General features: G+C 42.2%; 1 protein-coding gene across 1 annotated transcript in view; it reads right to left on the minus strand.

Moving 5' to 3' along the window:
* Positions 1-23,497, minus strand: part of PRIMA1 (proline rich membrane anchor 1) — a 48,106-nt gene that overhangs the window by 14,266 nt on the left and 10,343 nt on the right. Inside the window, exon 3 of the mRNA XM_057370647.1 lies at positions 8,447-8,576. Coding sequence (XP_057226630.1) covers positions 8,447-8,576 — 130 coding nt within the window. The remainder of the gene's footprint in view (positions 1-8,446; positions 8,577-23,497) is intronic.

Genomic DNA, 23,497 nt, shown 5'->3' on the forward strand with positions numbered 1-23,497 from the left:
ACAGTAAGGTGAGGGGGTGTGAGATGTGATCGCCCTTCAGCTGGGACRCTCAAAACCAGCTCAAGTGGACAAGCACCCCTGAGCCTTCCTTTATTAACACCCGCTCTCTACAAGGGCGTGGCAGAGCCTGAGACCTTGTTTGCACATCCAGCAGTGACTAACTGGACAAGGGTGTGGAGCTAATACACATAAATTACAGTGGAAATAACATTGCTGTGGTCAGCTGGCTCCTTACCATGGGCTGGGATCCCCTGCAGAGCTGGAAGTGCTTCTGAGGGCAGCTCCTGACTGAGCTCTGCCTTTCCTGGACAGGAGTCCAGGTTAGAGCCAGGCATCAAAATCAAAGCCACCAGAAGCCTGAGTTAGAGAAGACAGAGTTGGCACCAAGGCAAGACTGCTGGCCAGAAGGATGCAAAAAGGTCAGGCAGGAAGGGAGTGTCTTCCACCTGGGCAAATGCAGGAAATAAAACTCAGCAGAAAATATGAAAGGGCAGAGCCTGGGAGGAGGCAGAGGGGCCTGAGAAGGGTGTGAATGGTTCAGGCATCTTCAAATCGATGGATGGGTGTGATGGGTGGGGGATCAACTGGTGCTCCACTGCTCTAGTCAGGTCTGGCTTCTTGTCAGTCCAAGGCAGAGCAGAAGGATTCTGGCAGAGGCTGCCTGGGGCAGCGTGGGGCTGGGATAGGAACTGCTGGCTGCTCCCATACATTTCTTTCTTGTTCTAACTTCTGGGCTTTTAGAACTCCTCCAAATTCATCATGTGTGCTGAACTTACCAGGATCTGCAGTTGTTCAGGCACTGGAGAAATCAGGCTTTCCTGCTTTTACTTAAAATGTGCTGCAAATCCTCTGAGGGAAGAAAAAGGGGGCAATAAGGCCACTAAGGTTTCTATGGGATTCTTTTTGTGCAGAGGGAATTACTGGGTGGTAAGGAGCTGGAGTATGGATCTACACCCCCACCCTACTACCATGGGTACAATTTCCTCTGAGTCATAAAAATACTGACACCGGGACCCCAAGCAGCTGCTACTGGGTTCTTGCAGGTTGTAAAAAGCTCAGATACTCCAGATAGTCAAGACAAAAACTTTCTTCAAATGTTTCTGCACACTGTGATGGTATGCCTCAACCACAGCTGTGGCTCTTCACCAACAGGGTCAGCCACATGTGCCCTCACATCAGCTTGGAGAAACTATGACTGGCTTAAAAATTAAATGAATGCCAAAGAAAATTTTATTTCTGTCTTTATGAAAAAATGGAATAAAAACATCATGGTGAACCTGGCACCTTTCCTACATATTTCAAAGCTCAAGTATTGTATCTTCTATTTGTCTTGGGATAAATCAGGAATGCTGCAACCAGTACAATCAGATCAACATGAGCGTTATATTCTGTCACAAGTGTGTAAAATCCACTCACAGCTATCAGAGTTGCACTGAGGGAGTAACTCTCAGAAATATTTGGCTGTATGGGTAGACTTCTGCCCATTTGATGAGGTACCCTCATCTGCTATAAAAAACCAGAAAAAATGGCAAGTTTGTTTTTAGTCACACTGAAAAATTAATTTGTCACAGGACAGATCATAATGCTCTACAGATATTTGTTGGTATCTTTGTCAATATATCACAAATTTGGAGTGAACAAGTGCAAAATGATCCATAAGAGAGTATTTTGTGAACCATTTGGACCACTTGTTTTATGCTAAAGTCTAAAGCCTCATCAAGGCTTTCACTATTCCTGGCTATGGGGCATTTTATCCATTTTTATGACCACAAACTTTCTCCCTAGCAGAATTTGTGACTTTGTGTAACTTAGAATAGACAGAGAAATCCTGCCCTACATCAGTTACAAAAATACATAGTACTTACAGAAATCCCAGACTGACAGCACTGGAGAGCAGATCCTTTTGCTTTTCTGATCAACACATTCTGCACAGGCAACAGCAAAACAAACTGTTCTGCACAGCAGTGCCCATGTGGATTGGCTCAGCCATCTCTCCAAAAAAAGGTCACTTTCTCCACATCACTCAGCAGCCTTTGAACTGTCAAAGGAGCCTAACAAGCAGTTTGCAGTACTTCTGCTGTTCTACTTAAAAATGGCGCCAACCCTTCTTCATCTTGATGCACCCAAAAAACATCAGGCAGCACCAACTACCAGTCCCCTGTCCAAAAGCCCCAGTGATGCCACTGAAACAGCAGAATAAACACAGCGAAGCTCTGCAATCTCCAGTGGGCTTGGGTCAAGCTGTAAAACTTTTCAAGAGCTTGTCTCATAAACACTACCCTGGATATTGTTGCACAACTAACATCCGGACTTCATTTCTGTTTGGGAGAACAACTGGTTTTCTTTGTACTAGCACTCAGTTCTCATCGAGCAGGGCTACATTTAGTTTAGTAAATAGTGATAAATTTGAAAGAACACAAGAAAACCMACAAAAGCTCTCTGTCTGTGGAGACAGTCAGAACCCAGCAGGGCACAGACGTAAGCAGACTGCCCTAGCTGACTCTGTTAGAGCAGAAGTTTGGATTAGATACTTTCAAGCTGTCCCTGCCAACTTCATCCTATGATTCTACGAACTCATTTCTTGATGATCAAACAATGGGATCTCCTGCAGAAAGATTGCTTGCTCAGGGTATTTAAATTGTCTTTAGTAGATTATCTGCAGCCTCATTCCAAGGATGGAAGTCAACTTCCATTCACCACTGGGAGATGATTAGGCATAGAGGCTAAGCAAGACATGGGGATGTTGAGCTTTGGTTAAAGGTGGCAGAAGATCTGGACAGTGGTGTTCAGCAGTAGATATTAATCCTGTTGTGATAAACATTAACATTCAGACAGTGGAATCAGGCCACAATGCAAAGGTACTTTCCTTAATTTTCCAAAATATTTAAGTCTTCCTTCCTCTCAGCTGCCCTCGGTAACATTCCCAAGGTCTTTCAACGAAGACTCTATTCCCTTTTGAATGTCATTTCTTAGGGATTGATCCCTTTTGCAGAGCTGAACTGGTCTGACATCAATGAATTGCATCAAAGACACAGAGATCTGCTCCCTCAGACCTTCTCCTTCCTTTTGGGTGTCTCAAACTTCTAAACCTATCTTTCCCACCAACTATCTCTTTCTATCTTCTGAGTAATTACTGTCTTTCCCTGCACCTGCTGAGAATTAAGGCACCATTTCACTACAAACTCCTCTAATGTGTCAGGCAGAATAGGAGAGATTAACAATTTCAATTCACTTTGACCTGTCTGTCATCAGTCATGCTGCGAATTGCTCTTCAAAGCAATTAAGTACTTTTAGGATTCTGTCTCCTCTGCTCAAGCTAAACAGCACAGTTTTTTTGCAATTAATATTGATTTTGGACAACATCATGCTCAGCCTCAGTGGCTCACAGGAGATGACCACGTAGAGGACTATGCAGTTCTTGCTGTCTGTGGGAGTGAGTGGTACAAAATGGGCTGGGGGAAAAGTGCAGGCCCATGGCTGTTTAGAGGGAGATAAATCCCTGCAGGATGGGACACCCTCACCTCAGCCCCCACTGCCACTTCTTGGCCTCCTTAAGAAAGTCTCAATGTCTTCCCCTTGCAAATACCTTGTTAAACAAAGCCAAATTTCAGAACCTTGCTCCTGCTTCTGAAACCAGACTTTGCAGTATACAGGGACCATAAATCATACATGAATGCAAAGCACCCTAAAAATACCTGAGCAATGAATTTTAAGACAGTTTAAATATGACCTGTCATTTTGTTTCAGTACAATATTTTCTTCCATTTAATTATTATTTGAAGGTGAACTCAGCACCTATTTAAGTAAGTGTCTATGTAGGCATTTATGGTACCCWTCTCTCCAGCTATGAGACACATATATAAAACAGTGGCTTCACAAAGTTAGAACAGTGAATAAAAGGCATATCATGTAAAACCTGCCTATCATCAGCCTGCTTTCCCTGCTAACTTAGCAGGAGGGTTCCTTGTCAGCAAACTCTGCAGTACCTCTGAGAACAGTATCCATCCCTCCTGAAATCCAGCAGAGCCAAAGAGCCACATCACCAGCACCACAACATTACCATGCACAACAACCTGCTCATGGGTCATCTCAGACTATAGGGATGTTCCAGGGATACTCAGTATATGTCTTTCACATGTTGGAAAACCCTCTGAAACACGCACTGCCAGGCTGAATAGCTGGCACATTGCTTATCACAAAGACCTGGATGCTCAGCTTTGCTTTCCCCTTCGAGGTTTGACAGATGGCTCTGTTATCTTAATTTCATACAGGAAGCCAGGGATTTATTTTTCCCTTTTATRTAAATATCTTACTCTCCTCGCAGACATTGACACAGCAGTGAGCTGCAGAAATAGGATTACACACTGCATGCCCCGCTCTCCCCCATCTCAGTTGCTTATTTACCTAACAACCCTTGTTAATCCTCTTTACTGTGTTTACTTCCCACTTCCCTTCAGTCTTACTGTCTTACTATTATTCAGGTACTTGCAGATGTTAAAAAAAGTGTAAGAGACAGTCACCTGCAGAGCTGGTTAAAATGAATAATTCCATTGGTTGTTTTTTTAACTTGCACTGATTTACTCCAGACGAAGGTTGCTTAGAGCTGCTGGCATTCATGGTGCTTTTGCCCAAACCCACAAATCACATAGTACTGAAATGATCCAGCTTTCTCCACCCTGTGTTAGGTTATGAATTGTCTTTGGACCTCCTGCTTTTACTTCTTGATTACAGTCTTTCAGGGAAAGAGTGAGAATGGCAGGTTTTTACAGACAAAGACGTGGTAGAGAATTACTTGGAAATATTCTAGATTTTGAAGCAGTTTTTCATCTGCTCTTTCTATGTGTTACAGAACTCACTGGCTGTGAGATCACCTTTTTTATCCATGTCACGTATGGAACAGTCCCACTGCTTACACTGAGGCCAAGCTCCAGCCAGTGATTAAGCCTGTCCTAGAAATCTACAAATGTCACATATGGTGCTAACTGACTATACTAATTTTTTTTCTGATGTGCTATGGGAAAGATTCTGAAGAGAAAATATACATTTTTTTAAGAAGTGGAAATACCCCTCTAACACCAAGACCATAGAAAATAGGTATTTCTCCACTGCCAAACTGAGAGTGCTGTCATCACATAACCATGCTGCAGCACATAATATCACATGTAGTTTCCTCTGGTGCTTGATCTATGCAGCAGCACACACCTGTCTYTGGTGTGCCAGTCATGCAGTGTCCAGGGCTGCAGTCACCAGCAGAACACACAGAGGAAATTTAGAATTTGCCTGAACCACCTTTGAAGTATCAMTCCGTATGTATCTTCCCAAGAGTTCAACCCTTCTGAGTGTAAAAGCTGATGGATGCAATTTGGTAAATGTTCCCTCATGGATCAGAGAGATCAAACCCATTCATTGGAATGGATTTCAGCATTTCKTATGACCGCTTCATATTGGAAGAATCGGAGTATTTCCAAGGTAGATTCAGGGATGGAGGTAGTAGCGTACTTGCTTGGTTCAGGTAGTTATTACACATAAAGAAACACAAATCTACAAGGTTGTGTTTTATTACAAATCACCTTAGAGCCTAAAACTAGTGATATGCTGAAGTTTTAGCTTTTATGAGGGAAAACAAGCTACCCGAGGAGACACAGCTTATACACAGATTGAATAAAAATACAGTTGAGTTATGACACCTCGAGAATAGTTACTACCTCTCTTCCTGCTACAGAAAGCAGACATAAGAGAGTTGGACTGGGTCTGGCCCTTTGAAACCAGTAAATGAGATTTCAACTTAAGCACAATAGGATCTTTCTTTTTCTTTTTACTTCAAATTTGATTCTTATGAAAGTGAGGGATTAATACAACAGATCCAGACTCAAGGCAAATAAATCCCTGCCTGCTACTTTCTTACTAAAGCATTTAACCCTTGTTACACCCTACAACCAGATGACTGCTGTTACTCCACTCTTCAGCATCTCTTCAGTGAGGGTACGAGATTTGTCAGAGATGCCGCAGTGACAGGAGTCCCAGTTCCAGGAGATGTGCAGGAAGGAGGGCCAGGAGGAGTGCAGAGGAGAGCTGGTGGGATGAGGGTGTGAGAAAGGATGGAGCAGAGCATGGCTATGGAGCCCTAAGCTGGGAACACACTGGAGGAACTCTTGGCTTCAGCATSTCACAGATTAATCTCCTTACTTCCTCTCTAGTCACTTCTGCCTTCCAGCAAAACACAGAGTGAAGTATTTCTCACACTAGCTAAAGCCAATTCAGCTCAACAATATGTGATAATACTGTGTTGAAGGCAGAGAAGCTTTTCTTGTGAAGTGTCTGATCTTATTTCCCAGCATTTATTGATAGATATCTTTTACAGTGGATCAAGAAACCTGAACTACTGGGGAGTGCTGCCAGGTCCTTTAGGGCATTCTTTTAGCAGAGCTGTTTTAGGATGGACTCATTGATGAAAAGAAATGCTCTAGTTCCCCTGTAAAATKATAACTAATAAGATTTTCTTTCATAGCTGTCCATCCTACATCCGAGCAGTTTTCAGCTTAGCATTTGTCAGCAGTGTGAATGTCAAAATAAGAAGATCTAAGAGGAATTTTCACTCTTCTCTGAGCCTAATGCCTGTTCAAGCAGCTGACTTGTAGGTTGATGTTCATGCTGTTGACAAATAATGAGTGTTTTCATCAAGTATCAGTATTATTCTTCACTGGCACAAAGCAGGAGACTGCAGGTAAATTCCCCAAGTCTTTGCAAGGCAGTGTTAAATTTGTCTCTTTAAATTTAATTTCTGTTCCTCCCATCCATTCCTCCCATCTACCAGCATCACAACAGATTTGAAAAACAATTCCTCATGAGGCACAAGTTTCCCTGGAGAGTTCCTGCTCCCATAAATATATTTTGCATCCTTGACACAAATCATTCATAATTTGGCATTAGGCAAACAAATACAAATGAACAGTAATAGTAGATCAGCAACTACAAGTGAGAGATTTTGCACTGTGCTACCAGTTCAATTGGACTCCAATCTCAGTCCCCCGAGATAATTTTTTAAAGTGCAGTTGCCAGAGTGAAAGCCTTCCAGCTTCCCCAAAATAATAAACATAGATTTTGGCTAAACTAGAATAGCAAAGATACTTATGTAAATTTAATAAGAAATAAAATAGAGAATTTTTCTTCTTGCTGGAATTCTCCATTTTTGATGCTCTTTCATAAATTTTTCAGCAAYCACAAAACATATCCAGTGCACTACCACTGCGATATCCCACTGAGGCTTAAAAAAAATCTTGCAATCACTCTGCATGCAGAAAACATWTTTCATTAAAAACATTTTCACTTATTTTCCCTTCTCCCTCACTCCAAAATATTATCACTCAGAAATCATTGAAATTGAAAAATTCAATTTTTCAACCATTTAATATAAGCTGAGATACAGATGCCACTGCAGCATCTCTTGAGAGCTATGGATGGGAACACTGCATTTTCTACTGCAGGCTGGGTCACCTGGATACACTAACAGCTCCCAGCCAAGACCCTCACAGTATAAACAGTGACACCATGAACACACAACTGTGAGGTGTCAAAGCCATACTAAACACAATAGAGGAGAAATGAACATTCATCCATCTGGTCTATAATTCCCACAAGTTATTTTCTCTTCAGAATCAATCCTCTGGACTTGCATTTGGAGTCTTCATATAGAAATGTGAAAGTTTTGACCTTTTCCACCACCTTTTCCACATATGAAATGTTATTTAAATGAATAAATTATTTTCACTCATATTTTCTGTGTAACTGAAGTCAATACTTCCTAATAAGTCAAGGCCTAGGTGAGTGCAGCTATTGCAAAGACAGTGAGCTGAAAAGGCTGCTCCACACTGTTGTACATAGGCTTCACAGAGGCTTTTACATTAAAAGAGAAACGCTTTCAATTTTCTTCTGTAGGTTATAATTTTCAAGCAAGAATAAATCAGAGGTACTGTCTCCAGATGAAAAACTATGCATATTACCCTAGACTTTGAGTTAGAAGGGTTTGCATTAATTTGAAATGCTAAAATCAGTAGTGGGCCTGGGCCAAGAATCTCACATCCCACATGTAAATTGTGAACACTGCCAGAAGTGGACAGGACAGTGTTTCCTACCTCTACACTTGGCCAAGCTCTCCACATTCCCCAGCAACCTGCAGCAATTTCACCCTGGGCAAGTTCTTATTAGCTTTATCTCATTTCTATCTCATTTCTAGTTTTCTGCTCCTCATGCCCATGATTGTATTGAACTGCACCCTTTACACAGGCAGGATATGGTACATAAAGCAACTTTCCAAGGAAAATGCACTTGGCGACAGGATGCATTTTGCCTTTTGGATGCCTTTAAACTAAACAAGATGTCATGAGACAAGTCAGGTCAGCCTCTGTGGRGTGTGCCCTAAGCACAGTAAAAGCATCTGGAGTCTTACCTTTTTATGGCTTTGTAGCAAATGATGACAACTACAAAGAGGAACACTAGTGTGGCGCAGCATACTGCAATGATAATAACCAGGCCTGGCCACCAGGTCTCTTCAGTGGGACAAAAGGTAGACTTGGGAGCTGTAAAAAGAGAGTGGAAAAATACATGAGTTCTCCCAAATCAACAGGGTATAATCACAAAAGCTTCAGTCACTCACGCAGTAGCACTCTACTAGGACCACAGATACATGCAAGGATGTTATTTCACATTTAGGACCTGTTTCTTTTATTCCCCAAGCAATCAATTCCTCTTATTAGTACTAGCTATTTCTTGTCATGGTCCCCAGATGACCAAGATCTCTGTGTCAGTGTTGTCTACAGCCTGGTACTCAGCACAAAGGAGAAAGGCTCAGCTCTGCTACCCATGGGGAACATCTTCCTCTGCATTTGCCACCTCCAGCTGCACCGGATTTAATTTTAGAGAGAGATATGATGCTGGTAAGAGCACGTTTTCAAACCCTGTTAGGGGAAGTTTGTTGGGAGCTAAAGCATTGCCTACCAATCCATATTGTAGCTAAAAGTACTGTGACCATGGAGTGAGGAAGGGGGATTTGTTTTAAAAGAATAGGATTTCTCTTACATTTATTAATTGCTTTTGGAGTACTATAATTGGCAAGCTTCATTTCCATTTCACTACCTTTGAATTCTAAGTCAAACAGTCAAGAAATGATAACATTAAGAAATGGTAACTCGTTGAAATATAAGCTATCATGATTGGTTTTTTCTTATTACATTTAGGGATAGAATTGTCTATTTAAGTATTACTCAAAACAAGAAATATTTTACATCTGGTGACATTTAGTTATAATATTTTCCTTCAGGGCTATGTTCCTTTCCCCATGCTTTGAGGGGACATGTTTCCTGAAGGATGCTGAGTAACAACCAATGCCACGAGCAGTAGCAGCGTATTGCAGAGGGGCGAGAGAGCCTGAATGCAGCCTCTGCAGCCACGAAAATTCCACGAGAATTTTGGTCACCTAAAGTGACATTTAATAACGACTCAGTTGATGGGACTGTCTAAATCTACATTGTCAGCTAAGTAAGTGAGAGAATGAAGTATAGCAGAAGGCTATTTTTTGAGTCTAATTGTTTACTTTGATAGTCTGAACTTCCAGTTATACACATCACAGAGCTGCACAAGTAAAATATGTCATCAGTCCAGTATCATTTATTGTGATCTGACATCTCCTGTGTTGATTAGGAAAAGGCATACACATACCTTTAGATTAACAATCAATTGATTAAATAGTCACTTGCACATTTACTGAGAAAATGTCTTTTTTCCAATTGCAAGATGTATAGAGGAACTGGCAACATTCACCCCAAGGAATCTGCAGGAACACTTTAGGAAAAGACTTGGTAAAGAACTATAAGAATCAACAAAATCAATAAAGCCAACAGCTTAGTGGTTCCCAGCTCCTCCTTTGGCTATGCTCACTCCTAGACTGCCCCAGCAACTGAATTTCTGCTTTATTACTATGTCAGTTGCAGAAGTCCATTTTCAGTGGGTGATGGAACTATTTATGGTGTTTTGATAAATCCAATTATTTTAATATTCTCTGAAAGTTTTCAATGTTGTAGATTTCATAATAGAATGTATTTCAAAGATGACAAAATATTTGCATGAAGGAGCRAGCAGTGTCAAGGCCAACTCTATCCTCCTGGTACTGTCCTGAAAAACACAAAAGGTTGCAGTGAAGTCAAAGGAAAAACACCARTCAGCAGGTGCCCTGTAAAATTTGATGAGATCACAGCAGATGGGAGAAGCCTTTGTTCTTCTTCAAAGGCAGGACCAATCAAACTAGTCATAAAGCAAAATGGTGGTGAGATGAGGCTGCTCCTCAGTGCAATTAATGAGACAAATGGCAGAGACAGGGTATAAAGTCAGGCTTGTCACATGTGTGTACACCATGTATTCCTCGATGGTTTATCACAGTATTTTCACATGGAGAATAAACAGATATATGTGGCATTGAACAGTAAACATTACTCCTGACAGGCTACATGCAATCATTAATGACAGGAAAATAAGAATTGCTAATGTGGAGGTGACTCCTAATCCACATGGCTTAGTTCCTTTCCCCACCAGTCTAGACTGGGCACTCAGAAAGAAGCACAAGACATCACACTGGAAGCTACCAAAGCCTGTTTCTTAGTGGCTCATGGTTTCATACAACCCTAAAACTTATTTTCTATTTCTACTCCTTATTGATGCAGTACTAGGTAGTCTTATTTTCCCTTTTTAAATAAGCTCCCAGTTACATGTGCTTTTCTGCCTTTCCCACAGCCCTCCAAATTCCAATACCCTGGAATTCCAATGTCCAAATTCCAATACCCTGGAATTTCTGGACATAGAATGCATTTCTCCTCACAATTATCCTCTGAGGAAGAGCAGAATGGCATTTAATCCCCTTATGAGGATGGGAAGGCTGAGCCTTGCCTGCATGGATGACTTCTCTGTGTGCAGCCAGAAATGTCAGCTGAGAGGGGAGCTTCCCAAAGAGCCAGCAAGATGCCTGGGAAGCACCACGTCTTCAGGGAGGAGCCTCTTAGTGAATCCCACACTGAGCTGATGCTGGGGAGGTRTTGATATCCCAGTTCCCATTGCCTGGGGCTCACAGCTTTTCCCTGGCACACCCTGGGGCTGGGGAGGCTCCCCATCCTGAGTTTGACTCCCAGATCCCTGCTTATCATCCCCAGTGTAGGGGAAAAGTGCGTGCCTGGGAAGGGCTGAGGCTGCAGGTGTCAGTGAGCCCTCAGTGATGAGAAATTATCCCGGGTGAGGGCACCTGCAGCACCCTCCTGCAACTGTGCCACTTTGCAAGGAGTAACAACGCATTTCTCAGGCGCGCCCTGAAATAGCAGAGATGCGGGTCACAAACCCTCCTCTAAGGAGACACCAAAATCATCACAAAACACAGAGCAGATATTCCACATCACCTGTAACAGTGTCAATGTCCAGTTGTTTCACTGTCTCACCAAATCTTTGATGAAGCGYAGGAAACAATTCTCCTGGCTGCTCCTTTTTTGTGCCACCTCTTTCAAACACATTATAAAACCCCAAAAGCTGCTGTAGAGCTTCAAACCCAAATTATGCCCTTTCCCTTGAGTAAAGAAACAGCAATACATGTACTGCTGTCACTTGCAGAGATGTGTCTGGGGAGTGGAGGGCATCCCTGGGAGCCTGAAGTCCCTTTATCATCACCACTGGGCTACTGAGAGCTGAGGATTGGCCACAGTGGGTGCTCCCTTGGCATCCATCACGGTCTCATGTGAGCAGCTTCAGCTGCTCAGAGCATGATTGCTTCTTGGTTTGACTCATTCATGGCTGTTCTTCACTGCTCTCAAAATTAGCTGAATGGAGAAAATTATTTTCACAGTACAAAACAACTCCAGGAAAATTTGCTTTTTCTGCTAAACCTTGAAGTGTCATTCTGCACATTGAAAACACCACTGAGTGGAAAGTGGTAGGAAAGTGATGACATTTTAAAGAAGATAAGCAGGGTGAGCTAAGTAATCACAGCCTGATATCCTGACAGAACTCCTGCAAAAATAATGAGAAAATGTCATTCARTTAATAAAATAATAAAATAAATAAATGATGCTAAACAGCACAGATTTAGGAGGACACAGCTTGTCAAAYTAACTAGATATTTTCTGAGGGATTACTAATTTTGTATATAGATGTRTTGGTGCTGGTGTGATAACTTTAGACTTTGATATGACATCCAGCTTAATTCCACGTGATGTTGGGGTTATGAAACTATAAAGCTAAACASAGAGTATGTGTGGCACACATAAACTGAGTTAAATCCAGAGAACTGATATGTCTCAAAATCTAATTATAACTGCAAAGTCACTGCTGGAAGAATGTGGTTTTTAACAGTGACCTCCCCCCCCTCCCCCCCAAACAGGGTGATACTGATACAGTTTGTGAATAACTCAGGCATTTACTCAATTACAAATGGAGACACACACATTTAGATCAGAAGTAGGGTAATTATCATCATTAAGGATAATTAATCATTACCATAGTCTGACAGTTCTGGTTGCGTATTTCAAAGAAAAATTTAGTTTAAAGTAGACTTCTTATTTTTACTTTAAGAAGTCTAAATTCAGCTAAAGATATTGGACTCAGAGTAAGAATTGAGTAAGTAAAGAAAACRCTCTGTCTCTGAAAAGTCCACATGAGTAGAATGCCTTTTATCTCTTGGCCTTAAAATTTATGAAGTACAAATGCTGGTTAGGTTTACTTTTAGAGGGCCATCACCTTCTCCTATTCCCAACAGCACCAGGCCTAAATAAATAAAATGAGCAAATAAACCTATTTCAGGCCTGCAGGGGGTAGATGGATCCAACTTATTGAGAACAAATTAATAAAAAGTGCTTTCAGAACAAACTGTTTCAGTACCACAAAAATCTTACCCCTGCTTTTTTTGACTAAGTCTTTTCTTGAAGGCTCAGCATAAAGACACAGCTCCATTTCTAAAGTTAGAAGGTATCTGTACACAGCTGGCTCTAGCCAGAAATGTGCATACCAGAAAAGATTAGCTCAGCTATTGAGGGTTTCCCCTCAGCACAAAAATAGAGGTTCTATCACTGGAAAGAATGTTTCCATAAAATTCCCAAGAAATTCTCTGATTTCTTTTTATCATATCGCAGTGGGTCATTCTCAAAATTGCTCTGAGCTTCCAAAAAATAACCATGATGAAGCTGTTCTAATGATCTGGGTTAAGCATTAAATAGTTGTGTGTGTTACAAAAGCGACACATACTGCCTGAGACAGAATCTAGAAACAGGACTTTGAATCCTTGGATACACCAACAGGTTTTCTTTAGTGGTCATGGCTGTAGCCTATAAAGCRCATTATTTCAAAATCTAGTGCTCCCGCTGTTTATTTCAGTTAGGGTTATTACTTTCCATTACCATGTGGGTTTTAATTGCTGTTTGCATGGGAATGCTGGGACATTAACAACACAACCAAGTCTGTCAGGAGACAAAAGTGCCCTCTGAGGGGGACTGTGCTGAGCTGGGCAGCGATGCTGGGACAGGGAGCCTGCACCAGGGTACCCCTTCCCACTGCCAACCCCACAGCCCTGCAAAGCAGAGCAAAACAAAACAGAATAAAGCAAAACAAAGCAGAAAAATCCAGAACAAAACAAAACCAAASACAGGGCTGAGCCGGAAAATAGCTAAGGGAGGCAGTGACCCGTGYTCCCACATGCAGTCCCAGGGGAGGTGTCTCCAGTGGAGGTCTGTCAATTYGCTCACAGGCTCAGTCCCACGCAGCTGCTGAGTGTCCTCTGATGTGATGTGGAAGGGTGASAGTGACCCCCATAACCTCTCTACAACAGCAAAATTGTGCCTAAAGAAGGAAGAGCGCTTTCAAGATAAATAAAAACTGATTGTTGTTTTTCCTTCTGCTTTTATTCCTTTCTTGCAGAAAGGTCAAGAGTGCTGTCATAATCATTCATATGAGACATCTGCCTGTTTTTAATATTGTATACTCACAACAGGCTAAACCTTGCCATCTCTATGCCTGCAGCATTTCTCTTGCTATTGTAGGGCTGCCTGAATCAGCCACACACTTTTAATTAGCATGCTAGGAAGCAGGATTGGATTTTATTTTGAAGGYAGGTTCATATTCCAAGGGGCTCAACTGTTTTATAAGTCTTGGATGGAAATTAAAAGRAATTGAAGATGCAGGCAGTGTGCTTTCAGCAACCTCTATGTATGTCACGTATTCTAGAGACCTGTCAATCTGCTGGTTAAGACAGAGTTTGGGGTCCTAGTCTCATCTTCACGCTTATTTATTATTTTGATATTGAAATTAATTGCATGACAACATCTCTATTTGCAAGACAGAGAGAAGTTCCTACAGCCATCATCACCTTGGGATGCAGGGACAACCCAGAAAACACCAAGAAGTTTAAATGTAATTTCAAATGTCAAGGTATATGAAAAAAACTCCCAGTACATTCCAGTGTCCACCCCAAACTCCCAGTTAAATATGGAGATGGATTTTGAATCTGTTGCAGTTTGGGTCTCTTCATATCAAGATGCCTCATCCAAACTCCTGTGGAATAGAGGACTTCAATGAATCCCCATATAATTATGAAGTAATTTGGRTTCTGTGAGGAGAAACCCTATAGAGAAACAGTTACACAAACATCAAAGGTTGGACATTAACTCTTATAGGCACTGGGCTGTGTAAAATGTGAGAAACAAGGAGAGACTCCATCACATGCTCAAATATTTTTTGAGAACGTTGATTTCAGTCTGAACCTGAGGCTTCTTGTCTACTTTTGCATAAGGCTCTTCACACCCCCCAGCAGTGTAGATTCACCCTAAAATGAGTGCTGATTAAGTTAATGCTGATTAACTTCGCTGTATGCCAGAATGAAGCCGTAGGCACCTAATATAAAAGGTCCAAGGGCTCAAGTGATGTAAACCAGCCGAAATCCACCCAGCTGTGAGACTGGTGCCAGCTGAGGACCCTGTCCCAGCAYCTGCATGATGATGCTCAGAAGAGAGATGTATCCAAAGGTCAGGATCTCTCCAGAGCCCTAGAGGCTGTGGGCTCTCTGGGAACAAGATTGGTTACCTAACCCAGGGCCATGGGGAGAGATCTGTGAGTCAGTGTCAGCTCGAGCACCCCCTCTATTTGCTGTATTTCATCACGCAGGGACTGCTACAGATGTGTTTGGATAATGCATGTGGCAGGAACRTGCTGTGTGTACCAGGGCTGCTCACCGTGAGAGGCAGCTGGCACGAGAAAAACAAATCCTTTAAAAGAGCCTGCTAGTGGAGTTTGTGGTGCTGCTAGACTTGATACAAATACAGATGTTCAGCCGTTATTCTAAAAGCCCCAGCCTTGCTGCTTCTTTGCCACTCCTTCCCTCTGGAAGGCAGAAACAACGCAAGCTCCAAAGGAGCGCTCCAAACACTGAAACAGTATTGGGTGACTTAACTCCAGGAAATACAATAAAATATGAGATTCCCACAGAACTGTGGCTCCCCAGGACTGTTCTACTCAAAGTGATGAACAYACTGTTTCCTGTTTAGAGAGCTGGGGGAAAAAGGGCACAGGATGGACACCCCAGAAAGCCAGTTCTATTAACAGCCATCATTAGCACAAGGGACCAGGCCAATGCAGCGGGAATATAAAGCAGGAATAGACAACAGCTTCYATAATAGACAAAGTCCACTTGGGGCAAGTTCACCTCCAGTAAATCCGAAAATGATGGAAAGAATTTGGATTATCACAGTCTCCAATTAGAAGTGACCCAGAAAGCTGCTTTGCAGGACCTGCTCCCTCAGATCCTGCCACACAGAACAGGCACAGGAGGAAGACACTACCCAGCAARGAAAAAAAACAATATCCCATGCCACCACAGTCGCCTTTGGAGCATGGCTTTAACTGTATGTGATGTGCAGTAGACTGAATTAGACAAAAGAGAAATCACCTAATTTTGGAGCAAATTTTATTCCAGAAAAAAAAAGAATAATATTTGTGTACCCGTTTTTTTTTTTTTTTTTTTTTTTTTTTTCCTGATAGATTTCAGTCCATCCAATTGCCTCTAAGCTTAGGGCCATTTCCAGAGTGCCGTGAGCCAGTGGGGTAAACAACGAGGCAACAATGGTGTGCTCAGCTGAAAGCCTGTCCTGATTTCCAGCCTCCCTGGAGTAGCTAGGTTAAATAACGCTGGTAGAAATCAGCTATTCCTGTAGCAGATGATACTTCTGTTTATCACACTTTGTTGCAGACAAGTTTATATCGTGCAGCTGCTCCATGCATATGTTCCTACTACACTTTTAAAGGGGATGCTGCAATCACTACGCAGCGGGAACTTCTGCTATAATAAAAACATGTGTGGGATTGATGCTGGAGAAATTCCCTCCCCCGCAGCTCTTACACTGTAGACGCTGTTATTCTACACTCTCAGTTGCCTCATCTCCTTGGTTTTCTCCTCCTTTCTAAAAACACTTCCCTTCTGAAATAAGAAACATACTAAGTTTTATGCTTAGTTTTGGAAACTGAAGTGCGCAGGAGGTGAAGGAAAGGGGCAGCTCTGCAGGAATTTTCTGAAGGTCACAGGCAATAGAGGAGTGCATGGCTCATTGCAAGAAACAAAATTGGAACTGCAGGTGAAAAGACCTGAGTGTGGATTCAGTCAGTGAGGAAGAGAGCAGCTGGGTGGGGGAGGTTAAGTGTGATGCTCAAGATCTAAACTTTAGGAGTCATTGAACCTGCATGCATTTAGGTCTGGGTTTGCAGTGGATTCCACTAAAGCCCTATGTTACTGTGCTTTCTTGCTAGGTGTCATGCAGCTGYTTTTGCTCCGCAGATTTGAGATTCCTACAGAAAATTAACATATTGTTAGGACCAAAATAAAATAGTAGCCAGTGAAAATATTTGTCAACCAGACATAAGTAAAGCACCTCGTGGGGAAGCAGCTTGTGCAAAGTCACTGCACCTCAGTGAGAAAGCCAGGAAACAAAATGTCTTTTGACTCCTGGCCAGTCCTCCCCTCTGGATCGTGTTGCCTCTTCTTTGAGGGTAAACACAAACAACTGATTTGGCCAAAACTACATTACAGGGGTAGAAGCAGCAAACTCTCTTTTTGACTTCCAGGCAGGCACCAGATCTCTGCCCCAAGCCAGCACAGTGACACTGTGCCCAGGAGCTGAGTGGCTGAGCCCTATGGTCAGAAACAAGGTAAGGATCCCACAAGGAATGGCTGACACCAGGCTTGGGGGATAACCTGTCTTGGTTTTGTACAGCTGCAGAGGGAGACTAGAGGACAGTTCAGAATTCTACATATACATGAAAATATGCTGATGCACATAAGATGATGAGCTGAGCAGTCAAAGGATCGTCAAACAAGGTAGGAAGGGAAAGTCTGTGCTCCAAACAATTGGCAGGCTGAGGGCCAGACCTGCCAGTCTTAATCCCATTCCCGTTACCCGTTGGTAAAGCTGATGGAACCTGCCAGAACTGAAGTATCCCTCAAATGGTTTCAGCTGCCAAGGTCTTTTGGAGGAGAGCAGGGTTAGAGAGCACAGAGTGAGAATCTGCTCTGTAAAGAATGATCTGGAGAAGCAGTAGCATTTATGGACCTTGTGGAAAAAAGGCTTTTAAGGAGATTACATCATAGCTAGCTTCTGTGTTAATGCTCAGCTCTGGCATTTATCTTTACAATGCATGCTCACATCAGCCACTGCCCTCTGATCTGACTTTGTCCCGTGTTTTTTGAACCAGCAGTCTCCCGATGAGAAGCTGCTTTTCAGTCATCATCTGATTCCCTCTCAGCATAAAGGCCTGAATTGTTTTTACCCCGATTAAATCACACACTGTTGCTTTCTGTCCCGAGCAAATGAGAGCTGAAGCCTAGGCCTTGCAAGGCAGCCTCCTCCTTGCAGCAAAACAAGCATTTGGGAGAGCCTCACTGGCATCGTCACATTATCTGCTCTCCACAGCCTGGCTCACTGCCAGGCTGGGCAGCACCCAGACAGTCCTAGTGACACCCCAGACCATTCTAGTGACACCCCCGGGTAGCCCTAAGTGTTGCCTCTCCATGGGAGCCATTGCTCAGGCAAGCCCTGCCAGACCTGCTGGCCTGTTTTCTGARATGCAGGAGATGTCAGTCAGATTAGTGGGTATCTGATGCCTCTAAGAATGAGTTCACAAGTGCCAGAGCATTTGCTGTTAAATTAATACCTTGGAATTTATTTTAGAAGGTAACCTGCTTTCCAGAGGTTCTTAACACACTGAGAACCAGAGCTTTAAGCTTGGTGTGAAGATATACCACCTTATATTTCCCGAATTTCATGATACAGGCTTTAATCTCTCTGTACTTAGGCAGCATGTCACTGTGAAGACAGAAATTCCCCTCAGGATGTGGGTTCCAGGCTCGGTTTTCCYCCTTGCTTGCTCGATGATTTTGGGACAATCTACACTCCAGCCTTGTTTCTCCTTCTCTGGGATGGGAACAGTATCCCCAGCTTTCCAAATGGTTGCAAGGTGTAGGGATAAAATGTACAAAATAAGGCTGCATGTCAGCACAGTTGCTATTTCTTTCCCAGTTCTTAAATAGAACAGATAGGCCCATTTTTAAGTCTTCATCTATATTTCTTCAGCTATATTTCCCTGACCTTCCTGTCAACCACCAATTCAAGGAAACACAGCAGCAAGGCCACGGTCTGTGACAGAACAGCAGAGCACAGCACTGACCTGGGGACAGTAATTCTCAGTTCTTTTAAACAGAGGCACCACTGAGAGACACAGAGATGTGCCAGCACAGTACCATCTACTTCATTGCACAAACACACAGTCTGACTCTCCAGTGCTGAGTGATGTGCACAGGCACGTTATGAGCACTGGCAATTCTTCAGTGGGGAAAAATCAGTGCTGAACATCATCTGCTTGTCCTGCCAAGCTGTRGGACCTCATCACATCACAGCAGTGAAAAAGCATCCAGAAAAAAAGAGGCCTGAAAACACAAAACCTTCATGCTAAGTCGGCCTTTGACATTTCAGCCCACTTGGGCGTATTTCCATCAATAAGCACAGACACACACTCACACATGCATACAGATATCTGGGGTTGTTTAGCCTGGAGAAAGGAGGCCCAAGGGAGACCATATGACTCTCTACAGCTGCCCAAGAGGGGGTTGCAGCCAGCTGAGGGTCAGTCTCTTCCCTCAGGCAACCAGCAGTAGGACAAGAGGGCACAATCTTAAGCTTCACCAGGGGAGGTTTAGGTTGGACATTAGGAAGAAGTTTGTCACAGTAAGCATGACTGAGCATTGGAATGGGCTACCCAGGGAGGTGGTGGAGTCCTCATCCCTGCAGGTGTTTAAGGAAAGACAGGATGYGGCATTCAGTGTCATGSTSTCATTGACAAGGTGGTGTTGGGTCACAAGTTTGACTTGATGATCTCAGAGGTCTTTTCCAACCTAAATGATTCTGTGATTCTGTGATTAACTTCAACATGGGCAGGAAGAGGTTTGCTGCTAAGAATCATATGTGGAGACTTCTTCAAGCTGCCAGGGAAAAGGGCTATGCAAGCMTTGGCTTGCAGGCTTATGGCACTGTGCCCTGAGCCATTTGACATCAAAAAAGTAGGGACCAGTGAAAGAAGTAAAGGATTGCTTCCAAACTGGAACTCACTAGGTATGGGAAATGCATTTCCCACCTCAATCCCATAGCCAATATAGCCTTCCAGGTCCTCTGCAGTAAGACAGGTATAAAAAGAATTAAGTCTTCTGGATAGCTTGTCCCCCAGTTAACCTGTCTTGCTTTCAGACTGTTTCAGAAGCTGTTTTAGGACAGAAGATGGGCACATCACCAGTACCAGGTATTTCTGGGAGAGGTAGGCTTCTTCATGGGGCAGTGCAGCTGCAGAGAGCAACTCATGAAGAAGCAACTGCCAAAGAACAAAGATGTTAAGTAGAAAACTTGCCTCACCCTCCCCTGTGACCTGCTAGCCAACACRGATCTCAGATCAGCAGTAAGGACAGATTAGTAAATTACCAGATTAATAAACAGCACATAGAAAACATCTGTCCACTCCAAAATCAGGGGGAGTGGGCTGTGGCTTAGGACACTTGCTGAGARCTAAGTGGTTTGGAGAACTTATTCAGAATCTATCTGCATTTTTAGGTGATAAAAGCCCTTAAAAACTAGCCCTTGCTTGCACTGATGAAATCCATACCCCAAAGGTGCCATGAAGGCRGGCTCTGGTGAGCCTGTTCTGGTCCTGTAGCAGTGGCAGCTGTGAATTCCCAAAACTCTCCTTTAGTAGGRTTTTGCTGAAGCTGGACCATGGCTGACAGAGGAGTAATAAGACAAGCCATGGTGCTGATTTGTACTGTGGGTTCATGTCCAGCCCCTCAGGTGGCTTCCTTGCAGTCATTATGGGATGGTGGTGGTGTGGCTGTCGGTGCTGCATCTCACTCCTGGCACAGTCCTCCCTGTGTGATGGTACAGCCTGCTCTTCCATGGGACAGGACACAGCTGAACAACTCTGTGGCAATTACCATTACTTTTGAGCATAATAATAATAATATTAATAATATTGATAATATTAATAATATTAATAATATTGATGATGATGATAATAATAATAATAATAATAATAATAATAATAATAATAATAATAATAATAATAATAATAATAATAATAATGATAATAATAATAATAGTAATAATAATCTTCCATGCTTGACATCCACTAGTCTCAAATACAAAGTTTACAGAGTTTCAGATATGATAATTCTGAGTGTCTGATATTGTAGTTGGCTCCCTTGGGATCTCCCAGTAGGTTGGTGGCAGAGGGAGAAGCAGCATCCTGGACACTCTTTCCACCATTCCCCAGAGGGTGGGCAAGATGTCTCCTTTGTGGGAGTCACAGTATGTCACCATCAAGTCTTGTGAAAGCTTATCAATCAATCAATCAATCAATCAATCAATCAATCAATCAATCAATCAATCAATCAATCTTCCAGGTCCTACAGTGTACACTCCTTCCAAGAAGCGATGATAGAGGTTGAAACTCAAACAGCTAAACCATAGTTTTAGGAGTCTACACTCTTACAGTAATGACCAGTCTTTCATCAGAAAATGATTAATAAGATACCTCAGGGCTGACAGATTCAATCCCACAGAAAGATGACAGATTTTCTTGGTATAATATTTTATATACAGATTCAATTAAAGTCCAGATTTGCACAACTTCCTAGAGTTCAACAATATTCACATGAGTGGTGTCATCAGTCACAAGCTATGCAAAGTGAATAAAATTCTGTTCTGCTAGTATTAAGACAGTATCTTGTAGATCCTTAATAGCTTTTGAAACAGCTTAGGAACCTCTAGGTAATAGCAAAGATTGGATAAACCTCATGTCTTAGTGCTGACAGTTTCTCAAAATTAGTGCCTTCAGGGAAGTCTGAGACAAAACCAACTGCAGACTGAATTTCCTAAAACAGATTGTGGGAGATTTGGAAATAYTCTGCATATTTTCCTGATGTATTGTTAGGACAGTTTCTATGGTACTGGTTTGTGTCCATCTTTGAAAAATTAACTGTTTGCCTGTTGGGCACTCCACTATATGAAGAGAGGGACTATAATAGACATACACTTTAGACTGRTAAGTGCAGATGGCTCTAAAGAGTTCACTTTTCACAAAAGCCATATTGCAAGTCATATGTCTAAGTTTTAGGGAACAGCTGGCTGACTATATAGCTGATGCTCCTGYTGAAGTACAGCATCTATATAAACATAATCCTCCTGTTTGATATTATGTGGTTTATTCCTTGTATCACTTCAACAGCGCAGTTATTGCTGGAATTAAGGGCTACAGTGACCACTCAAAAATGTCCCTGAGGAGATCAATTAATAATTATCATACCTAGTGTTCTTAAGTTCCTTCTCACTGTATTCAGGTTCAACTTAAGTGAAATTAAATTGATGACCCAGCCAGAGTAAAATGGAACTGAAATGTGYAATGCCTTCCAAACCAGGTGTAGATTTAATTCTAATATAAGTAAAATTGCATTTATGAACTAACAATTTTTCATGCAGTTTCCACCAAATACAGAACACTTCAAAAGGCAATTACATCTCATTAACAGATCATGGTATTTCACCATGCCAAATGCCCTACATGAAGTCCTCAATCACCACTCAGTACATTTGGAACTCCTGGAAAGCTAAAAGACAAGGCAAAGGTTACCTTAGAGTCACAAATGCAAGCAAATTGGTTACAGGGTGCTATCTGCCCTGCCCCCAGGGACACAGACCATGACTCCCTACTGAACCTACAGCAGCAGGCAGCCCACACGTACAGTGATGCCCCAAAAAGCTGAGACAGTGCACTTGCACCTTGCCAAATCAAAACAAGGGTTAAACCAAACCCTCCCTGTGCTGCACTGACAGGCATTTCCTCTGATASTGGCCATGAAATAAGAATATGCATTGCTTCCAGAAGGAAAGGAAAATGTCCAGGGATGATTCAGGAGAATCTGCTCCATTGGTTAAAGTCCAGTTTAATAGCAGCATTTGTCAARAACAGATATTTGTCTAAAAATATTTCAATGAACTGGTGAAACATCAGCTCCATTTAAAAGACACTTCAAAAGTATAAAATTATTCATTTAAATATCCATTAGTGATCCACAATTTGCTGCTATATTTATGTAGCTGCAATATGATTTACTAGTGGAAGGGTTAAATTAACTTGCATAATTAGTAATGACAGATTTTGGCAGTGGCATCAGTTATTAGCCTATATTCATACTATATTAATGGACACTATGTCCTCATTTGGAATAATATCCCAAATTTGCAGACTGCTGCTTCCTTGACCTGCTACATTGACTTAAACATTACCCTTAGGTTGCAATCACACAAGCAGGGCAACACCTTTGTATCATGTTCACAACAACACAGTGCACAAAACCCTTACAAGAACACATTTCTGTAGGTCTGCTTTGCCGAGGTCAGCTGCTTAGCCCTCCCTGCTGGAACAGCTTGTGCCAATTAACTTTTGACTTGTCTACATGAGGCACAACTCCTTCTGCCAGGAGCAGGTGAACCTACAATTGCTTGTAAATCTGCAGCCTCTGACTCATCAGTAACTTCACTGAAGATTTGTTATCTTCCTAATCAGTGAAATGGTAAGCATGTACAAATGGACTGCCATCCACAGAAGGAATTACTGTCTTCAGCTTAGCCAACTCCTTCTGCTTAAAAAAAAATTCAAGCTGTTGRAGTATGCATCTCTGAGTAGACAGGACTGTTCTATTGCAGAACCAGTTTAATATGTGATGGTTCTTTTGAAAAAATTAGACAATGCTTTWAATCTATAGACAACAGAACTTCACTGTTTCCTGCACTGCAAAATCTGGCCTGAGGCTTTTACTTTTAAATACTTCAAAATGCATTTTCAAGAGAGAGGATTTTTCCATTATATAGATTTATTACTGTATGAAAAATTCAAA

Source organism: Malurus melanocephalus, unplaced genomic scaffold (genome assembly GCF_030028575.1).
Source record: "Malurus melanocephalus ecotype Western Australia unplaced genomic scaffold, MMel_1.1 scaffold_129, whole genome shotgun sequence".
Taxonomy (NCBI): domain Eukaryota; kingdom Metazoa; phylum Chordata; class Aves; order Passeriformes; family Maluridae; genus Malurus; species Malurus melanocephalus.